Consider the following 20,075-nt stretch of genomic DNA (forward strand, 5'->3'; position numbering starts at 1 on the left):
TCTATATGTTAATATATACTTCTGCTTGTGGTGAAGCTACTTGTGATGAGCTTTGATACTTCATGTGACTTTCTCTTATACAGTACCATCTTTATTATTATGGTGGTTGTCAGTATTTTCAAGGTACAAAACAGATTTAATTTTGTGTGTTGTTGAATTTACTGGTTTATATTCACATTTTCTTGTTTGTAAATTACAGCTTTATATTGTAAAATTAACAGTTTTTGACGTAAATGTGTTTACAGTTTTCTGTATTTTTACAAAATTATTCTGGCAACCACAGCTGCCAAAAAGTTTTTGTAAAAACAACAAGAAATTTTTTACAGTGTACCATATATACCAAATAACAGGTAGCCCATTTAAATTATATCACATTTAGTCCATCCATCTCATAGTATCCTATACCAGAATTTTATTAACAGTAGAAGTGAAATCTTATTGTAGTCTTCAAATGTGGGTCCTTTCATATGTTTCAAAATCACTTACAGAGAAAGTTTGGTCCCATCAGGCTAATGACAGTCACAACTCATGCCGCTGTAAGCGTTTTCTTTTTTTTTTTTTTTTCACTCAATCTTTACAACACACATTAAATTAAGTATTTCATTCACAATCGGTTTACGCGTTTTTTGCGCCACCTTATTGCTGTGGTTGTATTATTGACTTATAGATATGTCAAAGTCTGGACCCTGAATATAAGACGACCGCGTTTTTTCAGATGTAGGCCTACTAGGCTATTTCCAAGAAAAAAAGACATCATCTTATATTCGGAACAAAACAGTAATTTTTTACTGTAGAACAAAATGTGAAGCATTGTCAAGTTTTTCACATTATTTTACTCATTTATTGAATAAAATATAGGAAAATCTTGAGGGAAGCGGTCCAGAATTAGTCTTTATTAGATTTTGTCATCACAACTAAACCACTCTATTTACATCAAATGAAATCAACAAGTGAGACAATAAGTGTGAGCGTTCACAATTTCTTAATCACTAAATAACTTGAAGACCAGTTATTTTTAACTGCACGTAGATCACAAAAGCTCTGAAATAGGTTGATAAATGTGAACGTTATCGTGTTTTTATAAAAAAAAAAAAAAAAAAAAAAAATCCGCAGCTGGCATTTCTTGCCCTCACAAACATGGCGGACGCGTTGACGTATCGCAGCAACGGCTCAAAGCGGCCAGTGAGTTTATAATAAGCTCTTTACTCCACTGATAACAGTTCTCTGACTAACAGAAGACATGAAGGCGTCTTTCAATATGACAAGTTGGATGATACATTGTGGATTTTAAATTGTAATATATTCGCGCTTTGGGGTTTTAGGACTGCAGCTTTACACCACAACGAAAAGAAGAAAATTATTCTTCTATACTTTATTTTTTTATCTGCCACCATGGAGTCTAATAAAAAGGTAAAGTTAAATATTGCCTTCCTTATAACACTAGTGTAGTGATGTTTTTCCAATATAGTAGGCTATCCAAGGAAAATAATTAGATGAAAAGCAAATCCTATTTTTGTCTCCAGCAATAAAGATGTCATCAGATTTAATCCCTTAAGTAATGGAAATGCGTAGGAAAGCCTTCTAATAAGATCTCTCAAACCACAGCCTAGGAGAAACAGACCCTTTCTGACATTGATATAAGACTCATTCATCTGGCTTTCCAGGAAAAGTGATGAAAGTACTTTGAACTAGATTAATGTTTATGCATATGCATTATAATGAACGATTTTTATTTTTATTTTTTTTTGTAGAACAATGACATTTGCTTATTATAGCCTAACTGTGCTAAAGGGAATTAGAAGAGCAGTGCTTTTAAATGGTTTTTATTAAGATTTAAAGAAAAAGAGCTGCTGTATCGCCTTTGAAGTCTAAACACCTTTGATTCAGTGGCTTGGTTGGCCTTGCATTGGTTATTTTCTATATGTTTATTTTAACAGGAATGTTAAGCTTCTAAGGTCTTGATGATAATTGTACTCCGTGAACATTGGTAAATGCACATCCATTTATTTATTTTTTATTTTTATGCATGCATTTTTATTGCAACTGCAATTTATTTCATGTATTAATCTATGGTTACATAATATTTAACAAGCTTCAAGTGTTACTTGTAAACACGAGTGCTGCAGTCTGTGGTCGAGTCAGAACTGTACCGAGCCTGACAGCCAGGGGACGCAATTGTCCAACAGTAAACCTGCCATAACCGTTATTTTCTAATACAAGGAATATTTGTTAAAACTCAGCGTTTCTGCAGTAGGCAGGGGACAGATAAAAAAACACTACAAGGCTACTTGATGTAAACCTTCTTACGCTTGAGAATAACTATTGTTTTCTATGTATGACAGGTAGAAGGTTGGATTCCCAGAAAAATATTCAGCCCTATGTTCATTTTAAAGTGTTATTTAGAATGCTTAGGGGCACATATAAAATCACATGCCGAATTGTATATTGTTAATCCGACCCTTCGTGCTGGAGCTCACGATGAAGTCGTTTTCTTTGAGCATTGTTATATAAAGTCCTGTGGTTGGAGGGTTTCCCTCATTCAGCATCTTACATGTTGCTGCTTTTTGGGTCTTCAATTCTGTGGAATAAACCATTGTTTTTATGTAGGTTAGAAATTTTTTTTTTAAATAATTTGAATTTTTTTTTTTTTTTTAAACAAACAGCAAAGCTGTGAAAGGAATGGAAGGGCCATATTGAATTGACTATTGTTGTACACCGACTGAGTGAAAAATTACACAATTATGAATATCTATATATCAAGTCTATATGGAAGCCTAAATAAATAAATAATAAAGCTAATAAAAGACTTTTTTTTCTTGACTTTTTTTTTCTCACAGTTCTGAATACATATTGCAAATCTAAATTTATATCTTACAAATCTGACTTTTTTTCTCCAGAATTCCAAGTTTACATTTCACAATCTGTATTTTGTTTCTGCCACAGAATATATATATATATATTCATCATCCATCTTCACTGGTCCTCTAACTCAGTAGGTGGCATTGTCACTAAAAACCTAGGGTCCTAGAAATGCAGTCCTAGGATTGCAGTCCTGAAAATGCAGCCTCCAGTTTTGCAGGCAGATGCTTCTCTGAGTTGTTTGTTGATCTCAAAGTACAAATATATATATATATATTGTTCCATATAATTCAGAAGGATAAAATTGTTAATTTGCGAACCAAATTAAAATATTTCTTTATAGTTGAACTGAAATGCTCTTCTTCTTTTACAGCAGTTGACTCTTCAGCTGCTGATGGCTGCTGGGACTGCTGTGATCGGCTCCCTGCAGTTTGGCTACAACACAGGAGTCATCAATGCCCCTCAGAAGGTGAACAATTTTAAACGTGTAACTACAGACATGGCACATCATTTGTCATAAGCACTTAAGTATCAGCATATGGATATTTGGGTATTTTCACCCATATTAACTTTTACAGTATTGTTGCTGTTTGTATGTTAGTGTTATTATTTAATACATTTAATTTTAGACTAGCTGTATACTGTATGCTCTATTAAGCTTCCTTCCACCATAGCCTATTAAGATATGCTGATTTAACACGTGCAGAGCATTCTAATAATAGACCAGCACTACTTCAGTAGTAGGCAAATAGATTTCTCTTTTACATTTATGTTTATGTGCAAGTAATAAAACATCATTAGATTTGCCTATTTTTTTTTTCCGCCATGAACAATGAATGACTAAATGACTTTGACCTCTCAATACACATCAAGTAAGGGTTGTGGGTAAATCCCACATACACTTGAATGAACTCTATATAGAGTGGAAATCATGTGGCATGGTTTGGCTAGTCATTTAATGGGATAAATAGAAAAAATCTAAAGTCTAGGACAGATAATGACATCATTACTGTGAAGTAATACAGTGATATTAAGATTATTAGTACACTGTAAAAAAAAATTCTGACCTCTCCAACTCAAATGTTTGTATTGACTGATCACATCTAAATTTTTCAATTTGTCAAATTGAATTAGTTATTGAAATTTATAAATTCAAACTTTTGAATGGTATTTAGTTCACATATTCAGTGTAATAGCATGCAGGACATTTAAGGAGTGAAGAGGTTTAAATATTCTTTTGTCTGCTTTATTTTTACTTGTTTCATTTTTCTTGTGGAAGAAAGTTTTAAGTCTCAACAATAAGCCTGTTTAATCTAGATCATAAGCCTGTTTTTGCAGTTTTGTATGTTTGATGATTAACTTAATCAAGCAGCTTCTTATGAAGTCCATTCTGACGCTCCTCTGCTGAATTTAATGTAGAACTGCTGGAGCAAATGACTGTTGACTGAAGTCTGAAGTTGCTATGTCAAATAAAAAATCTGAATTTATTTAATAATGGAAATAGAATGATTTTTTCATGCATAGATCATCGAGACTTTCTACAATGAGACGTGGCATAAGAGGTATTCAGAGTACATGCTGTCAAGCACACTAACTACACTCTGGTCTGTATCGGTGGCCATCTTCTCAGTAGGTGGCATTTTCGGCTCCTTCTCAGTTGGGCTGTTTGTAAACCGCTTTGGCAGGTAACTTGACTATTCAGCCAGAACTTTACAAATACTTTACCTTTATCCTGAATTCACGTGTCTTTAAACATTCTCTTTCTGATCATTTAACAGGAGGAACTCAATGCTCATTGTTAATGTTCTGGCCTTCATAGCTGCTGCATTAATGGGCTTTTCCAAGCTGGCTGAATCCTGGGAGTTGCTTATTATTGGACGCTTCATAGTGGGCCTTTACTCTGGCCTGTCCACAGGCTTTGTACCAATGTATGTTGGAGAAATTGCCCCAACTTCATTACGTGGGGCACTGGGCACACTTCATCAGCTTGGCATTGTCATTGGCATCCTCATAGCACAGGTTAGTTAAATAGTTTCTTTTATTTTAAGAACACTTTTAGCAATCATCGAAACTTTTACATTTTATAGATAGATAGGACCTTTGTGGTTTTTTGTGTACTTCATTTGGAAACACTCCTGCTTTGTTCTGTAGATTTTTGGTATGAAAGAAATCATGGGAAACCCTACAATGTGGCCCTTCCTACTTGGCTTTACTTTCATCCCAGCCTTATTCCAGTGTGCCCTGCTCCCCTTCTGCCCTGAGAGCCCACGCTACCTCCTCATCAACCAGAACGAAGAGGACAAAGCCAAGACTGGTCAGTTTTTAATACTCAACTTAAGATGTTTCCTAGGTTTTCTCCAGCCAGCCTAACTAACTGATTTCCACAGTGCTGAAGAAGCTCCGTGGCACTGATGACGTGGCTGCAGACATGCAGGAGATGAGGGATGAGAGCATGCAGATGATGAGGGAGAAGAAGGTCACCATCCCTGAGCTGTTTCGCTCATCACTCTATCGCCCGCCCATCTTCATTGCCATCATGCTGCAACTCTCCCAGCAGCTCTCTGGTATCAATGCTGTACGTTTTCTTGTCTATTTATTTATCTAGGATTTATCAGTAGTTCCATCTACAGTATCTACCTTTTCAACCAAATTCTATTGCTTGTTGTATTAGAAATACCAGCTACTGAAAAATGATTAATCAGAGTTTACCAATGTGCCAGTTAATGCAAAAAAAAAAAAAAAAAAAAAATATATATATATATATATATATATATATATATATATATATATATATATATATATATATATAATATGTAATATGTCACAATTTTACTGTTTTTACTGTATTTTTTCATAAAACAATTACAGTAAGACACTTTGGATTACATCGTAATCCAAATTTTTGACCAACAGCATTTATAAGTAATCCTATACTACTACAAAAAATTATGTTTTAAATTATGCTTTATGGTTTTATAAAAAAAAAAAAAAAAAATTCAAGGATACATGCATACTTGCATCCATAAGAAAGCATTTGTTTTATCTTCAGAAATAGATCAAATAGCTGTAGAGGCAAGAGTGATCGGATGGAAAATTACATGAAGCTGTTCATGAGATGTTTGTTTGTCCATGTACAACTAATTTGTCCCAGCTAATATAAATAAATGATATTATAGCGAATTACAATTCTAGTTAGTTGGCCATTGGTGCACCTATTAACGTTCATCTATAGCTGTCAAGTCTCTACATTTACAGTGATTTGCATGATAAGTGCTTGATATTGTGTTTTTCAGGTTTTTTATTTCTCCACTGGTATATTTGAGAAAGCAGGGGTGTCTGAGCCGGTCTATGCCACCATTGGTGCTGGAGTTGTTAACACAGCATTCACAGTTGTGTCTGTAAGTCAGTAAAAACTTGTTTCCTTGTGATTTTGGCCTTTGTTGAGTCTCATGACAGTTATATGGTTGAAAATCATTATATGCCTCTCTAATTTAGCTGTTCATAGTGGAGCGAGCTGGTCGAAGATCATTACATCTCATAGGGCTGATGGGAATGGCTGTGTCTTCTGTTCTCATGACCATAGCTATGGCACTACTAGTATGTATATGCTTACATTGATGTACTATATTTCTGATAATGTGTACACTGGTGTTAATAGTGTTTATTCGCTAACTGTTCTTTGCAGGATCAAGTGCAATGGATGTCGTATGTCAGCATCGTAGCCATCTTCAGTTTTGTGGCATTTTTCGAGATCGGACCAGGCCCAATCCCATGGTTCATTGTGGCAGAACTCTTCAGTCAAGGTCCCCGGCCTTCTGCCATCGCTGTCGCTGGTTTCTCCAACTGGTTTGCTAACTTTTTGGTGGGAATGTGTTTCCAGTATGTTGAGGTACGGAAACATGAACACAGTTAAAGTCTTTCTTTTCTTATTGCTCTCAATTTTTTTAAAATACTCTAGTTTCTCTGTTGATAGGAACTGACAGGCCCGTACGTTTTCATCATCTTCACTATCTTCCTGCTGATATTCTTCGTCTTCACCTACTTCAAAGTTCCTGAGACTAAAGGCCGGACATTTGAAGAGATCTCTGCAAGCTTCCGCTCAGGGGCAGAGAAATATTCCCAAGATGATCTGAACACACTGGGGGCAGATTCCCAGTTCTGAGAGCACTACGTCACGTTTATACAGTAATGTAATAAACGAATCAACTGAGTGTCCTCAGCTATAGCATGGTGGATATGTTCAAAATTGCAAACTACTATATTACTTCTAATAGGAATCCAGTAGGTTATGCAATGTTTACTATGCACTTGTGTTGTCACGATACTGGATTTTCTAACTTTATGATACCTTGAAAAATATCAATATTCAAAAACATTTTTTGATACCATGGGGAAAAACTGCATAAGATTTTAGATTTTAAGATAAATATGACAACCCTAGAACATGACAATTAGGTATATTCTTGCATTAATGAAAACTTCCTTAGGTGGTAAAACACTGGAGACAAGCTAATGGATTTGCAAATGTTCACTTCTTTTTTGTCATGAGAAGTATTATTTTTGGCATTTTACAGTATTACCCAGAATAGGGTGGTGTGAGCATTATGGAGTGCTATAAACACGTCAAGTCAAGTCAGTTTTATTTATATAGCGCTTTAAACAAAACAGATTGTGTCAAAGCCGGCAAGGACTCCATCAGTGACACAATGTAGAAACAACCTGAGAAACCGAGACGTTTCCTATACATTGAGGTTTCATATCCAATCATATTTTGACCTCCAGTAAATTAACTCAACTAATAAATTTGTTATCCTATGCAATATATATATATATTTTTATTTCAGATTTGTGCATAATGTTTAATGTGTGTGTGATGAGGAGAATTTAGTATTGTTCATTTGTCAGAACTGCAATAATTGTTGACATCCTGTCTATTTATTTCACATATTGCTAAGAATTATGAATGAAACAGGCTTCTAATATTTCTTATGTAAAGATATATTTATATTTGTTTTAGTGTTTTCAATTAACATGGCATAGATTGACACAGAGCCATTCATCCAAAGGATGTAAATATGTTCAGGTTTACTAAAGCAAATTGTTTTAATAGATGTGCTTATTGTTTAGAATTTTTTTTAAAAATCTTTCTAAAAGATGAGATATGGTTTTGTTCGGTATGTCAAAGAAATTGTATTAGAAATCCAAGAAAAAATGTGCCAAGACATGTCCTTGCTGGGTATGCTACTTTTTTCTAAATATTAAATTTTTAGTTGGAAATAAATCATATAAACAAAACTGCAACAGAGTGTCATTCTTGTTAATTTTCTGTTTTGATCAGTGCTTAGCAGAAATGTCACAAAAAGGTGTTTAAAATGCATATAGACACAATTATGCCCGACCAAAAGATGGCAGCATTTCTCACTGCAATAGTACTGGCTTTCGATTGTGGAATGTGCAAGAAACATTTGGTTCTTCAAAGGAACTGATTTGGAGAATTTTAACATTACATCACTTACACCAATGGATCTTCTGCACTCAATGGGATGCCATCAGAATGAGAGTTCAAACAGCTGATTAAAACATCACAGAATAAATTGTGAGTGCATTTTGCAGCAAATTTACATTTTTGGGTGAACCATTCCTTAAATGTACAACCCATAATGCAGGAAAGCATCTCAACAGAGATACTCTATCTTGTGATGGAAGAAAACGTGTATTTGGACCTTCTGTACAGTTTAGGGGCCAGTCTGCCGATTGCCAGCAAAATCCTATTAATGTAATGGACAGAGACAAAACCATCGGGTGTCTTGTGATTTTGTCATAAAGCGACAGATTGCAGCATCCTGCCAGAATAATGATGGGATGTCAACAATTTTATTGGGAACTAAATATTACATTATAAAATCCAACAGTTATGAACGTACTGTGAATTTCCTCAGGGATGAAAAAATCATTTAAAAACAGAAAAACTACTGTCCATTCTATGCCATATTAAAGACAAAACAAAGCATAAAAATGCAGACACTACAGATGGAATGCTGACATAGTGTACATAACCTGAATGGATTTTTCCAAATAAAATAAAAAAAACATGAAGAAGAAATCCATTAGTTTGCATGCTGTGCAGTCATGCAGACACAGTCTCCTGAAGAGATTATTAATTGCTTTTTCTCTCCAGCTCCTGTTCTCATTTTCAGCTCCACTCCATTTAAAATCAGAGCATCGTAGCCAAACTCCCACCACATTACAGTTTCATAGCACCGGAAAATATTTTCTCAACCCTTTTTAAGATTATAGAGGAACAAGCAAACAAAATCCACTAATTTACTTTAAGTAAAGGCTATGCCTTGAGGCAGAACTAGGCCACAGAATGTATTGCATTGTGTATAATGAATCTAGTGAGAGAGTTGCAGTATGACTTCGATTCACAGTCCGCTAATTAAATTTACTCCTCAGTTGGATGTACAGCTCAAGACATGGTCCTACTTTTAATGAGAGCCTGATCTTTTCACACGGATCTATCCTATAACAAACAGACAGACAGACAGACAGACAGACTATAGTACCTAAGAGAGAACTGTGAATTGCATTTTGCTTTATATTACAGCATTCTCTCAATTTCAACTTTTGCTTCAATGTATAAGTTTTATGTATTTTTTATTTATGATTTTCTGAATTAACTATTCATAGTTCAATGTATTCTGTCTAAACATGTACAGACATCTTCAGTACATACACTGAAATATTTATTTGGTTTAAAATGACATTCTTTTACATCTTTTATTTAGCCTTTTATATCATAATTAATATTCACATGCATATTTTAATCATTTTAGCTGAAATTATTTACAGAACCTTTCATATTTTTGTTTGTTATACCACTCCCTTAATTGAGAATTAGGAGAATATATATACATACCTGGCATCTGTCAATGTGGAAAAATAAAGTGTGAAAAATAAAAGTAAATACAAATATTTTTATTAATATTAGTATGCTGCTGTGTACTTTATTAATATGAATTAACCAATTTAACTTTGTTACTGACTGGCATAATGAGAGATGTAATGCTGGATTAAGTGCTAGTGATCTGAATGATAGACATTACAGGGCTTTTTTGTTTAAGTGCTTTTCTACAAATATCCTTCAGCCATGTGAAATTCCCAGAAGCCACTGCAGATCACACTTCATGTAATGCCAGAATGAGATCGCTTCTTGATTCAGATAAATAATATCACATGACATCTACTGATCTTCATGTGATCTTCAAGGTGAATTTATTGAAATGAAATGAAAAATGTCTTTTAAGGGTGTTGAATTCATATTTTTTTAGTCTGAAGATTGGAGTGGTTTGATACATTGGTGCTTATAGCATTATTCAAATTTGAATACAAATCTCAAGTGCAAATACTAAACTGTGAGTCAAACAAGATTAAAATTGCTTTGTATAGGCACCATGGCTGACTTGAATCAGATCAATGGTGTTTTTATAGATACTTATTCAATCTCTCAGAAAGAATATAAATGTAAATTATTCGGATAAGTTGTTAAAATCAGATTGCAGCCATGACTTAAATATAAACAGCTATCTTTTTGATCATTTTTCTCTAGAGCTATATTTGCATATGAGGGTGGCTCGTTGCATCTTCACAGAGCTGGTGGGGCACATGGATGATGCACTTTCTCTTGACCAGATGCCTTTTTAGTTGTTCTTTATAAAGAGACCAATGCCAGATTCCAGAGATATGTTTTTGGGTGAGCATGCACGTATGTGGTTGAGCATTTAAATATTTCATGGTGTTTTCAATATTTATGAAACCGCAAGAACAGTGTGTGCTTCCCGCTCTCAATTTCAGCTAAAGGAATTCATGCCTATTTGCTTTTATGCAATCGTTGTCTCTATTCACTGTGTGAATTTATTCTCTATATGATTTCACCCTATAACACCAAAGGCATATTGAACATTACAGGAATCCAAAAACGTTGTAGTGTGGACAATTTAAAACATGCTTAAATAACTGATATGACACAAAGTGGGCAGTGGAAAAAACACTATATATTATATGCTATATATTGAATTAATACATATATTTATTTATTTTGCTTTTGTACAGTATATTCAAATTAACTGTTTTATATAATTATTTATAAATATTTTTGGCTCTATAGCCAGGCACAGTTGGATGGAAAAATGGATGGAAATTATCTAAAAGGACAACAACAGTCAAAATAGACAAAATATAAATATATACCTAATCACAAATACATTATACATCAGCACCAAAAGTTGTTTAACGACTAATGTGCTTGTAAGCATTTTGCCAACAGTTATGGTGCAAATGAACTCACTCTTTTCTTCTCCAGCATCAACAATTCATAGTGCAAGTGCCTTTTCCATCAAATATTCATTCAAATAGGCCAGTCTGTCTTGGATTGCTTCCTCCCAGGGAGATCTGGTTTGAGGATGAATGATGTCCAATGTTGGTAGAATAGGAATGCTTAAAACAACCTACAATACAGATACATGCAGAAAAATAATATAGATAATATAATACATAAAAAACTACTCAGTTCTTTATTCATGTATCAGTAGCCAAATAAAGTCAGATATGTTGCCTCCGCACAATTGCACTTGTTCAGAAAGGCACTCTTGATACTGACAGTCCTGTTATTATTTCCTGATAATTACAGGGCACAGTTAAAAAAATAAAATAAATATATATATATATAAGTGATTTTTCAACTCTCTGGATGGCAACCATTATAAGAGCAATTTGTATCATGTCCTCCAGTCCCCGCCATGCAACAAAGAGCTTTGACATTATTGTCTGGTACTCCTCCGCTTCTCTGGGACTCTAACAAGGAAACAAGCTGAATTTCATTAAGGCCAAGATAATGACTATGTATAAGACATAGGTTCAGGGCATGAGATGTGTGATTAGCTTTCTCTCTCCAAATACTGAGCTGTAGGGCTGGGCTGAAGGAACTGGGGGAGGGCACAGAGGGATTGGTTGTTCTCTGTTATGGGCTGAAAAGCGCTCCTGAGGGGCCGTCTTTGATGTGTGTTGTGGACGTCAGAGAGTCAGCCAGGGATGATGTGAAGGGATTAGCATTGAGATAAACAGATGAAAAAAATCCTTGACTTTCACTGTACAAGCCCATCTACTGCTGTGGGTGGAGTGGAACTGTTAGATTGCTTCAATGCAGAAGCATGTCCCCCACATGTCCCCTCAGATTTCAGTTCAGTGATGCATCTTATGATTACAAATAGTGAAAAAATGCATTTATTCACCTTCATGTTGTTTCACAACTGTATGGCTTTCTTCTGTGGAACACAAAAGAAAATACGGTCTCAGTTTTTTTTGTCCATACAATGTTGCTTTAACATTTTACCCCCAAAAATCTTCAAAATATCTTCGAGTTCTGCAAAATAAGTCTTACAGGTTTGAAATGACATCAGGGTTAAATGAACCCTTTTACCCTTATATTATATTCTAGGTCAATTTCATTCATTTTTCAATCGTCAGAAATACTAGTTAACCCAGATTTTTCTTTTTTCTTTTTTAAATCATGGTTTCATTTGATGTGTGAGAAGTATTCATGTTAAAGGTTCACTGTTTTTTCTTCTTCTTCAGTAGTATGATTATTAGAGAATTGTATTAGGGTCAATTTAACCTTTACCATAATGATCATACCCAGAATTTTTACATAATACAGGAAAGACATAAATGAAAACTATGCTTAAAAAGCTCCCACACTCACCTCAGTCCAGTGGGATGTCTCGTGCCTAAAGGCAAGGTCTGTGAACTGTGTGTCTATGGATACAGCTGTGCATTTCTAAAGGACAATGAACCTTTTATTTTCAATTGTGATAAGCTGCACATGAATGGACAGTTGAGAGTGCCGCAGGCGAAATACTGCATAGCTTATCAACTTAAATAACAGAAAAGAAAATGTAAAAAACATGATAAAGAATGCATGTGTAGTCATATTGCACATGTGCACATGTACATCTGGTTGGCGGCAATAGAGTGAATACGTCATGTTATTGAGCAGCTAACTCATCATAATGCAATAAATAATGATTATCCAATGATGATCAACCAATTAAAAAATATATATTCTAATAAGATACACTGTCCATTTTTACCGTTAAGACAAAAACATACTCTACACAATACTTGAACACAGTTAAATCTTGCTATACAAGATCATTTTTGAGTGCAAAATGTGTCAGAGGCCAAATTAGTTTGTATCCAAAATTGCATCTCTCTGAGTAGGTTCTTATTTTATGATTAAGTAAAAAAAGTAGGTTTATATAGTATGATTGTGTGTTATATGAATGTAATCTGGACATACTACGTTCACAATATTGTCATTCTCATGTGACCTACCAATTACAGTTGTGTCCACATATACTTAACAAAAAGCAACAAACATGTCAGATGTAGTATTGGATTGGAAGTATTTCATTCATACTATCCATATTTCTACTATATAGAACATACTTTTTTTAAAAGGTGTGAAGTAGGTTTCAAAACAATTGTAGTATCTACAGTACTAGACAGCATAAGTGGCATATTTTTTTCAGGTCACCTACCGCCACGGAACACCAATAGTTTGAAGAGAATCTTGCAATGCAAATTCGTTTTGTTTAAGCAACTTACAGGTTCAAAACAACAGTGATCATTCAGTGGTTGCTGCATGATTCAGATTTGGTGTCTGCTGAAGACAATTATGTGATAAACTGAACCATCCACAACTCTGATGGTAAATATGTGGAAAAATATGAAGTGACTGCATTAGCCAATGACTTCTGTTTCCCACTTTTGACTAAGATTTTTCCCTGTACAGTTTATGTATCTTTTGTTACATTACTTTTTCTCAACCCCTTGTCAAGAGCATAGACTTTCCTGTGTGACTTCAAAATCCAAAAACGTATAAATGAAACAAAGAATTAGCTGCTTCTTTTTACATTTGAAGAATTGTCAGAGACAGTGGAGACAGTTACTGCCATTTCAGAGAATGATGCCATTTTCCTGGAAAAGTAAATCATATCTAATGTCTCCACCTTAACCGCAAGTCATAAAGCATGGAGAATTAACTCTTCACCTTGTTTTTATTGGTACCACTGATCATTAAATCAAATGTCAGAGTTACTTAGAGGTTTAGGGGGTTCATTTCTCCAGCTCAGCACTCACCTCAAAACTGCAAAAGATGCAACCCCTTGACATTTGAAATGTCAGCGGCAGTGGTGATGTCATGTGGTTGCAGCTTGGGTCAATCATTTTTTTTAGTAACATACCTAAGGATTTTTAAAAGTAGAGAGCAATCAAGGATGCATTATTTCACTCATGGATACAAATGGAGTACATTTGATAGGTTAGATTTTAATAACTTAAAAAAAAAAATGATTTAGAAATCTGAAATTCAGAGCCAAACGCACTTTGTAGTGCAAGTGTATGTCCCATTTATATGACTAAACTGTAGTACTTAAACCCATGGAAAATAGCTATGTTTCAATAAACAACACATTGACACAGGTATGTGACCCTGGTCTTAAGTCGCTGGTGTATATTTTTAGCAATAGCCAAAAAAACTCATTGGGATATTAAGTAAAGATCATGTTCCATTAAGATATTTTGTACATTTCCTCCTCTAAATACCGTATTTTTTCGGATCTGACTATAAGTCGCACCAAAGTATAAGTCGCATCAGTCCAAAAATACGTCATGAATTATCAAAACCTAATTCTTGGTTGGTAATATGCATTGCAAATAACTTAATTTGCACAACTTCATATGCGACTTTCTTAGTATTTAGATTTTTTTACACCCTCAGATTCCAAATATTCAAATATTTGTATCTCGCCAAATATTGTCCTATCCTAATATACCATACACCAATGGAAAGCTTATTTATTAAGCTTTCAGATGATGTATAAATCTCAATTTTGAGAAATTGACACTTAAGACTGGTTTTGTGGTCTAGATAGATAGATATCCTAAGATATCCTTTCTTTGTGCCTTTATTGTTGTAGTTGTGGTGTGGACTCAGTCGTTATCTTTATATTTATCATCCTTGGTGTGAACAGGCCTTAAGTGATGTGCCAGTAAAAAAACAAGAAAGAGTTTATTTGTGAGGAGAGCAATAACATTTATTTTCTATAATCCAGATAAAACTCAACACCTCAATGTTCAAATCAATGTCAACACTCCCTCTAAACATCTATTCATCAAGTCTTGGTGAAGCATAAGTGCTTAAAAAGGGCTAAAGTTAACCAATATCCTTCAAAAATGTCTTTTCATTATGACAGATAAATAAAATAATGATAAGTAAAATTAAAAAATCAAAGGCTTCTTGCACTAGATGTGCTTGTTTCGGCCTCATTGCTGGCTGCAGTAATGTCCTCATCTCGTACAAAACACCAGCGATTAACAGCTACCTGCTAATGCACTCGCATTCAAGAAGCCTCGTTGACAAGTTTGTGGTGAGTAAGAGCAAAATACACAAGATATAGTACCTTTAATGCCGTGTAGGCAATATTGCTTATTTTGCAGCAGAAATAAACTGCTGCATTAAAAGCTGGGTGCAATACAAAATGAGAATTGCATGACTCATTACAAATGTAGTGGAGTAAAGAGTACATAGCTTACCTATTAAAAAAAGAGAAAAGTTGCTAATTTTGGTACTCTGTAAAACTACAAAGAAGCCGATAAGATACTCAAGTATATGCAACATATGCATCCTGATGTTTACATCCAATGGCTTCATAAAACACATTTTAGGTTGAATCCCAACATCCAAAATCACATTTTGTTTTGGTTTGCAGAGACCCTGCACATCAAAGCCGATCAGACAATATGTCTGTGAGTATAATTTGTTTTGAACAAGTTTCTGATCTTTTCCACTAAACGCAATTTTGCAGAATGCTCTTACTTCATGGAAAATTTTAAATGGGTTCTTAAAATGGATGTGGGCTTTCAGATGGAGGACTGTAAGGAGTTAAATTATTAATGGATATTAAGTCATATAGATGCAATTGTCACCTGGACTCTGGCTTTTCTTTTAGTTAGTTATATATTCTTATTAAACACACACACACACACCGTATATATAATGTATATTATAAAATAAACCGTGTATAATAAAATTGAAGGGATTGGATGGCTCGGTGCATTATTCTGACAGCAGGATAATCTATGTATATGTCTCAGACTCTACGGTGTCAATCTGAGGAGAAGTAGCCTACAGTTGTATGAGAGGAGGAGGAGAGCTCTGTATAATTCAGTAGCTACATCGCTGAATCTTCCTGCTACACTGTCAGACTAGCAGAGCATAAATGGAGCTTCCCGTTGCTTGTGTTCTTACAGATGGTCTAGTTTAAGCGCACGGTGAAGTCACTAGACTTCAACAACAACAAGAGAAGTAATCAAAGAAGACAGAACAAGGTAAGCCGACATACTTTTTATGCTTTACTGTAATGTGAAGTGAGGTATGGGAAAAAATAAGGCAGAGAAATACAGCTTTCGCGAGAGCATTGGCTTCATTTTAAGCTTCATCTGTAATAATACAAAAAAAAATTCTTCCGGTTTGATAGCCTATCGGCGTTATATAGTTTTATTCGCATGACTGTCTTTTAAATATAACAAGCTGCTTACTCAGACCGTGTATTTTTTTTTTATATATATATTTTCTGATATTCGTGCGCTTACTGATTTAGAAAAATTTGGAAATAGCCCGTTTCAAGCGCCCAAACATGCTGTCTTAGTTTTGAGAGACCATAAATTCGAGTGCGTAGACAGGATTATCATGGATGTTTCTAATAATGACAGCATGTCAGATGAATTTGAGTTATGAGGGTAGACTCTACCTGAGGCTGGTTTAATTTGATTATTGTCTCATTTTGACTTACAGGGTTAAGGCATGACATAAACACTGAGTTTCAGATGCTTAAGCCGTTTGTTGACTCACGCAGTGCACTACACTACACAATTATACTTTCTGTGTATACGCTGTTGTGTGGATTGTCTCAAACAATTTACTATATTTTTGAGTGGTCTACCATTAACTGCCATCTTAATTTAGGATGAATTTATGTTTTTTTCCTAAAAGGACCCACTTTATTTTATGTGTGATATTTAAATATCACACATAAAATAAAGTGGGTCCTTGTATGCATATATCGGACAAAATGCACTTATTGTGTACATACATGGTTTTATGTTATACTTAAAAATATACGTGCATGTAATTACATCTAATTAATTACACTGTTGACCCTACACCTTAACCCACCCATTAAACTAACCTAAACTGTATCACATCTCAATAGAAACTAAAGTGTTTTTTTTTCCAATCGGGACAAACTCAGGAAGTATATTCTATGATGACTTGTATATGCAAGTACACCGAATATAAAGTGGGACCATTTACTAATACAATATTAATCTATGAATCATCCTGACTGTTGGGTTGCATACTTTTTAAGGAATGGTTTGTCATTATTACTCATCTTTGCCTTTTCAAAAACATCTGACTTTTTATGCAGAATGCAACAGGTTATTTTTCTGAAAAACACCCTGGTTGCTATTTTTAGTATAGAGAAACTGAGTGAGGACTGGAGCTGTCATGCTCCAAAGATAAATAAATAAATAAATAATTAATTGTAGTGCATCCAAAAAGTAGTTCATATGACTCCTGTGCTGTATTTCAAGTCTCCTAAAGGAACAGCAGACATTGTGTGAGGAACAGGGTGAAATGTTAGTCGATTACTGATAATCTTCACCTCCAGAGAGAAACGCTGTGGCTGGAGCATCTCCAGAACCTGATCAGTCACAATGGAGAATGAATCATTTAGCCTGTATAATGGTATACACTTTGCCTGTTTCTATGAAACTATTAAATGACTTCAGAAGAAGTTTTTTTTTGGGCATACTTTTTCAAGCTTGGTACGCTTCAGGGTATGGAATGACATGAAGGTGAGTAAATGATGACAGAGTATTTCTATTTTTGAGTAACATAATTCTTTCAACTCTGTTCAGGTAGCAGTGTGTAATAGCTTTTTACACTCTTTTTCCTATGCAAGTGCTAAGGAGATTGTTGTAGCTGTCAGTCCACAAACACAGTACTTTTGTTGAACTAAGTTTGCTCCTTTTTAAAGATTTTTGAATTCCTGTGCTTTCATGAAGAGACTGAGTTTCTATTGAGTGTTCTGGTCCTTTCTGAGCCTTTCGGTTTGATGCTGGATTCATCTCATCTCAGTCACTACACAGAGTGCAGAGCTGCCTTTTGCTCGCACTGCCAGTGGTTTTTCATTAGGGAAAAGGCACACACTTATATCTGTCTTTTTCCATTCCCAAAACCATCTCAACTGAAAGGATGAAGGAAAATTAGAAGGTCTGTGGGTTGCTTTCCATTTGCCTGAATATCAAAATGTAGCCTACTGTATGGAGAATGTCCTCTATTTGTTGTTGTTGTTGAATAGTGTTCCTTTAATAAGTATGAATGGATTTAATTCAGTCAAGTAGTGGTTGGTAGCAAGGACAGAAACTTTCTCTTTGATTGAAATAAAGCTAGCAAGAATGAATTCTTTCAAGATGTGAAATATTGACATTCAAACTCCCTTGAGCGATGTTGCTTTGTGGGTACTGAATCTACAGTGCATTTTATCTATATGCAAATGCTGTTAAGACAAAGATACACACATCGAGCTGTAGCGTGGAGCAGAGAATTGTGAGACTGTTTGATTGGAGACTGTGGATTGAGGGGAGTGTACTTTTCTCTTGCTCTGATGCTCAAGCTTTAGCCTTGAGCTTTGCCGGTTTTCCAGAAGTAAAAAGATAAAATTTGATTAGTCAAAGATAAAATTTTAAATATACAATTTATAAATAAAATATTGTTTATCAAATGTGTAAAGTATATATGTAATTATATATAAATTATTAATAAATAAATTAATATTAATAATATAATAAATATAATTAATGTTATATAATAATAATAATAATAATATAATTGATTGTTAATAATAATAATAATAATAACCCTTAAATTAATTTTGTTAAATTAAAAGAAAAGCTTTCAAATTTTCAAAGATAATATTTTTCATGTATTTGAAATTTCACTGAATGTAATTATGTAATTCTTATATTTATTAATATTATTATTATTATAGATATTTGAAGGAATAAGATTACTATAGAATAGCACATTATTTCAATAGACACATCACCCCCCCCCCCCCCCCCAATGTTTCACAGTCCAGAAATAATCGTCTATTTAATTAAAAAAAACCTTTGTAGACTCCCTAATTAACTCTTTTTATTCCAAGTATCCATTATTTTGGCGATGACAGAATTCAATTTCACTTAGGGTCAGTGTAGATTACATCCCTCTGCTCTTCTGTTTGATTAACATTTAGAAATTAATCTCTGGCATATTCAGCATAATGGTTGTCCCCCGGATATTCACAGGCTGCAGAATGTAGTAGAATCAATAGGGTCTGTGTTGTAAAGATGGCTGAATTTGGACAACTGAACTAGCTGTAACTTAATGTGAATCACTGGAATAGACTGTCAGGCACATATCTAAGATATCCACACTCTTTGTACATAAGATGGAGGCTGCATCTTTAGTTACTATTTCAAGTGGATATCACATGGTGTAGGACATCTGCTTCATTGCCTTTTGTGCTCAGCTGTAGATAGTCTGATATTCTACCTCATGTGTACTTGTGTTTTCCAATGACCAAATAATTCAAATATTATTTCTTGAACTGCTTGCTACTCCTTTTGTCTCGTTGGTTATGAAAGTGCAGCTTTCATCTAATATACAGTACAAACCCGATTCCCAAAAAATTGTGAATTAAAAAGGAATGGAATAATTTACAAATCTCATAAACTTTTTATTTTATTCACAATAGAATATAGATAACATATGAAATGTTGAAAGTGAGACATTTTGAAATGGCATGCCAAATACTGGCTCATTGGCTCCTCCTTCAGAAGTCAAGATGGGCAGAGGATCACCAATTCCCCCAATGCTGCGGCGAAAAATAGTGGAGCAATATCATAAAGGAGTTTCTCAGAGAAAAACTGCAAAGAGTTTGAAGTTATCATCATCTACAGTGCATAATATAATTCAAAGATTCAGAGAATCTGGAACAATCTCTGTGCATAACGGTCAAGGCTAGAAAACCATACTGGATGCCTGTGAT

At 34.4% G+C, this 20,075-nt stretch overlaps 1 protein-coding gene across 1 annotated transcript; it reads left to right on the plus strand.

Annotated features, from left to right (window-relative positions):
* Positions 1-966: 966 nt before the first annotated feature.
* LOC127945117 (solute carrier family 2, facilitated glucose transporter member 1-like) lies at positions 967-8,160 on the plus strand. The gene is made up of 10 exons (XM_052541697.1): positions 967-1,410; positions 3,233-3,328; positions 4,384-4,544; positions 4,638-4,878; positions 5,011-5,173; positions 5,247-5,434; positions 6,153-6,257; positions 6,355-6,456; positions 6,545-6,748; positions 6,833-8,160. Exons 1-10 carry the CDS (start codon positions 1,393-1,395, stop codon positions 7,019-7,021), a joined length of 1,467 nt encoding a protein of 488 aa, XP_052397657.1. The 5' UTR covers positions 967-1,392; the 3' UTR covers positions 7,022-8,160.
* Positions 8,161-20,075: the final 11,915 nt, after the last annotated feature.

Source organism: Carassius gibelio, chromosome A23 (assembly GCF_023724105.1).
Source record: "Carassius gibelio isolate Cgi1373 ecotype wild population from Czech Republic chromosome A23, carGib1.2-hapl.c, whole genome shotgun sequence".
NCBI classification, from domain to species: domain Eukaryota; kingdom Metazoa; phylum Chordata; class Actinopteri; order Cypriniformes; family Cyprinidae; genus Carassius; species Carassius gibelio.

Bases quoted from the DNA above. Each gene is read 5' to 3' on its own strand.
- LOC127945117 (XM_052541697.1), top strand. The intron at 3,329-4,383 runs GTGAACAATTTT...TTTCATGCATAG, and splicing joins TCATCAATGCCCCTCAGAAG to ATCATCGAGACTTTCTACAA. The intron at 6,749-6,832 runs GTACGGAAACAT...CTCTGTTGATAG, and splicing joins TGTGTTTCCAGTATGTTGAG to GAACTGACAGGCCCGTACGT.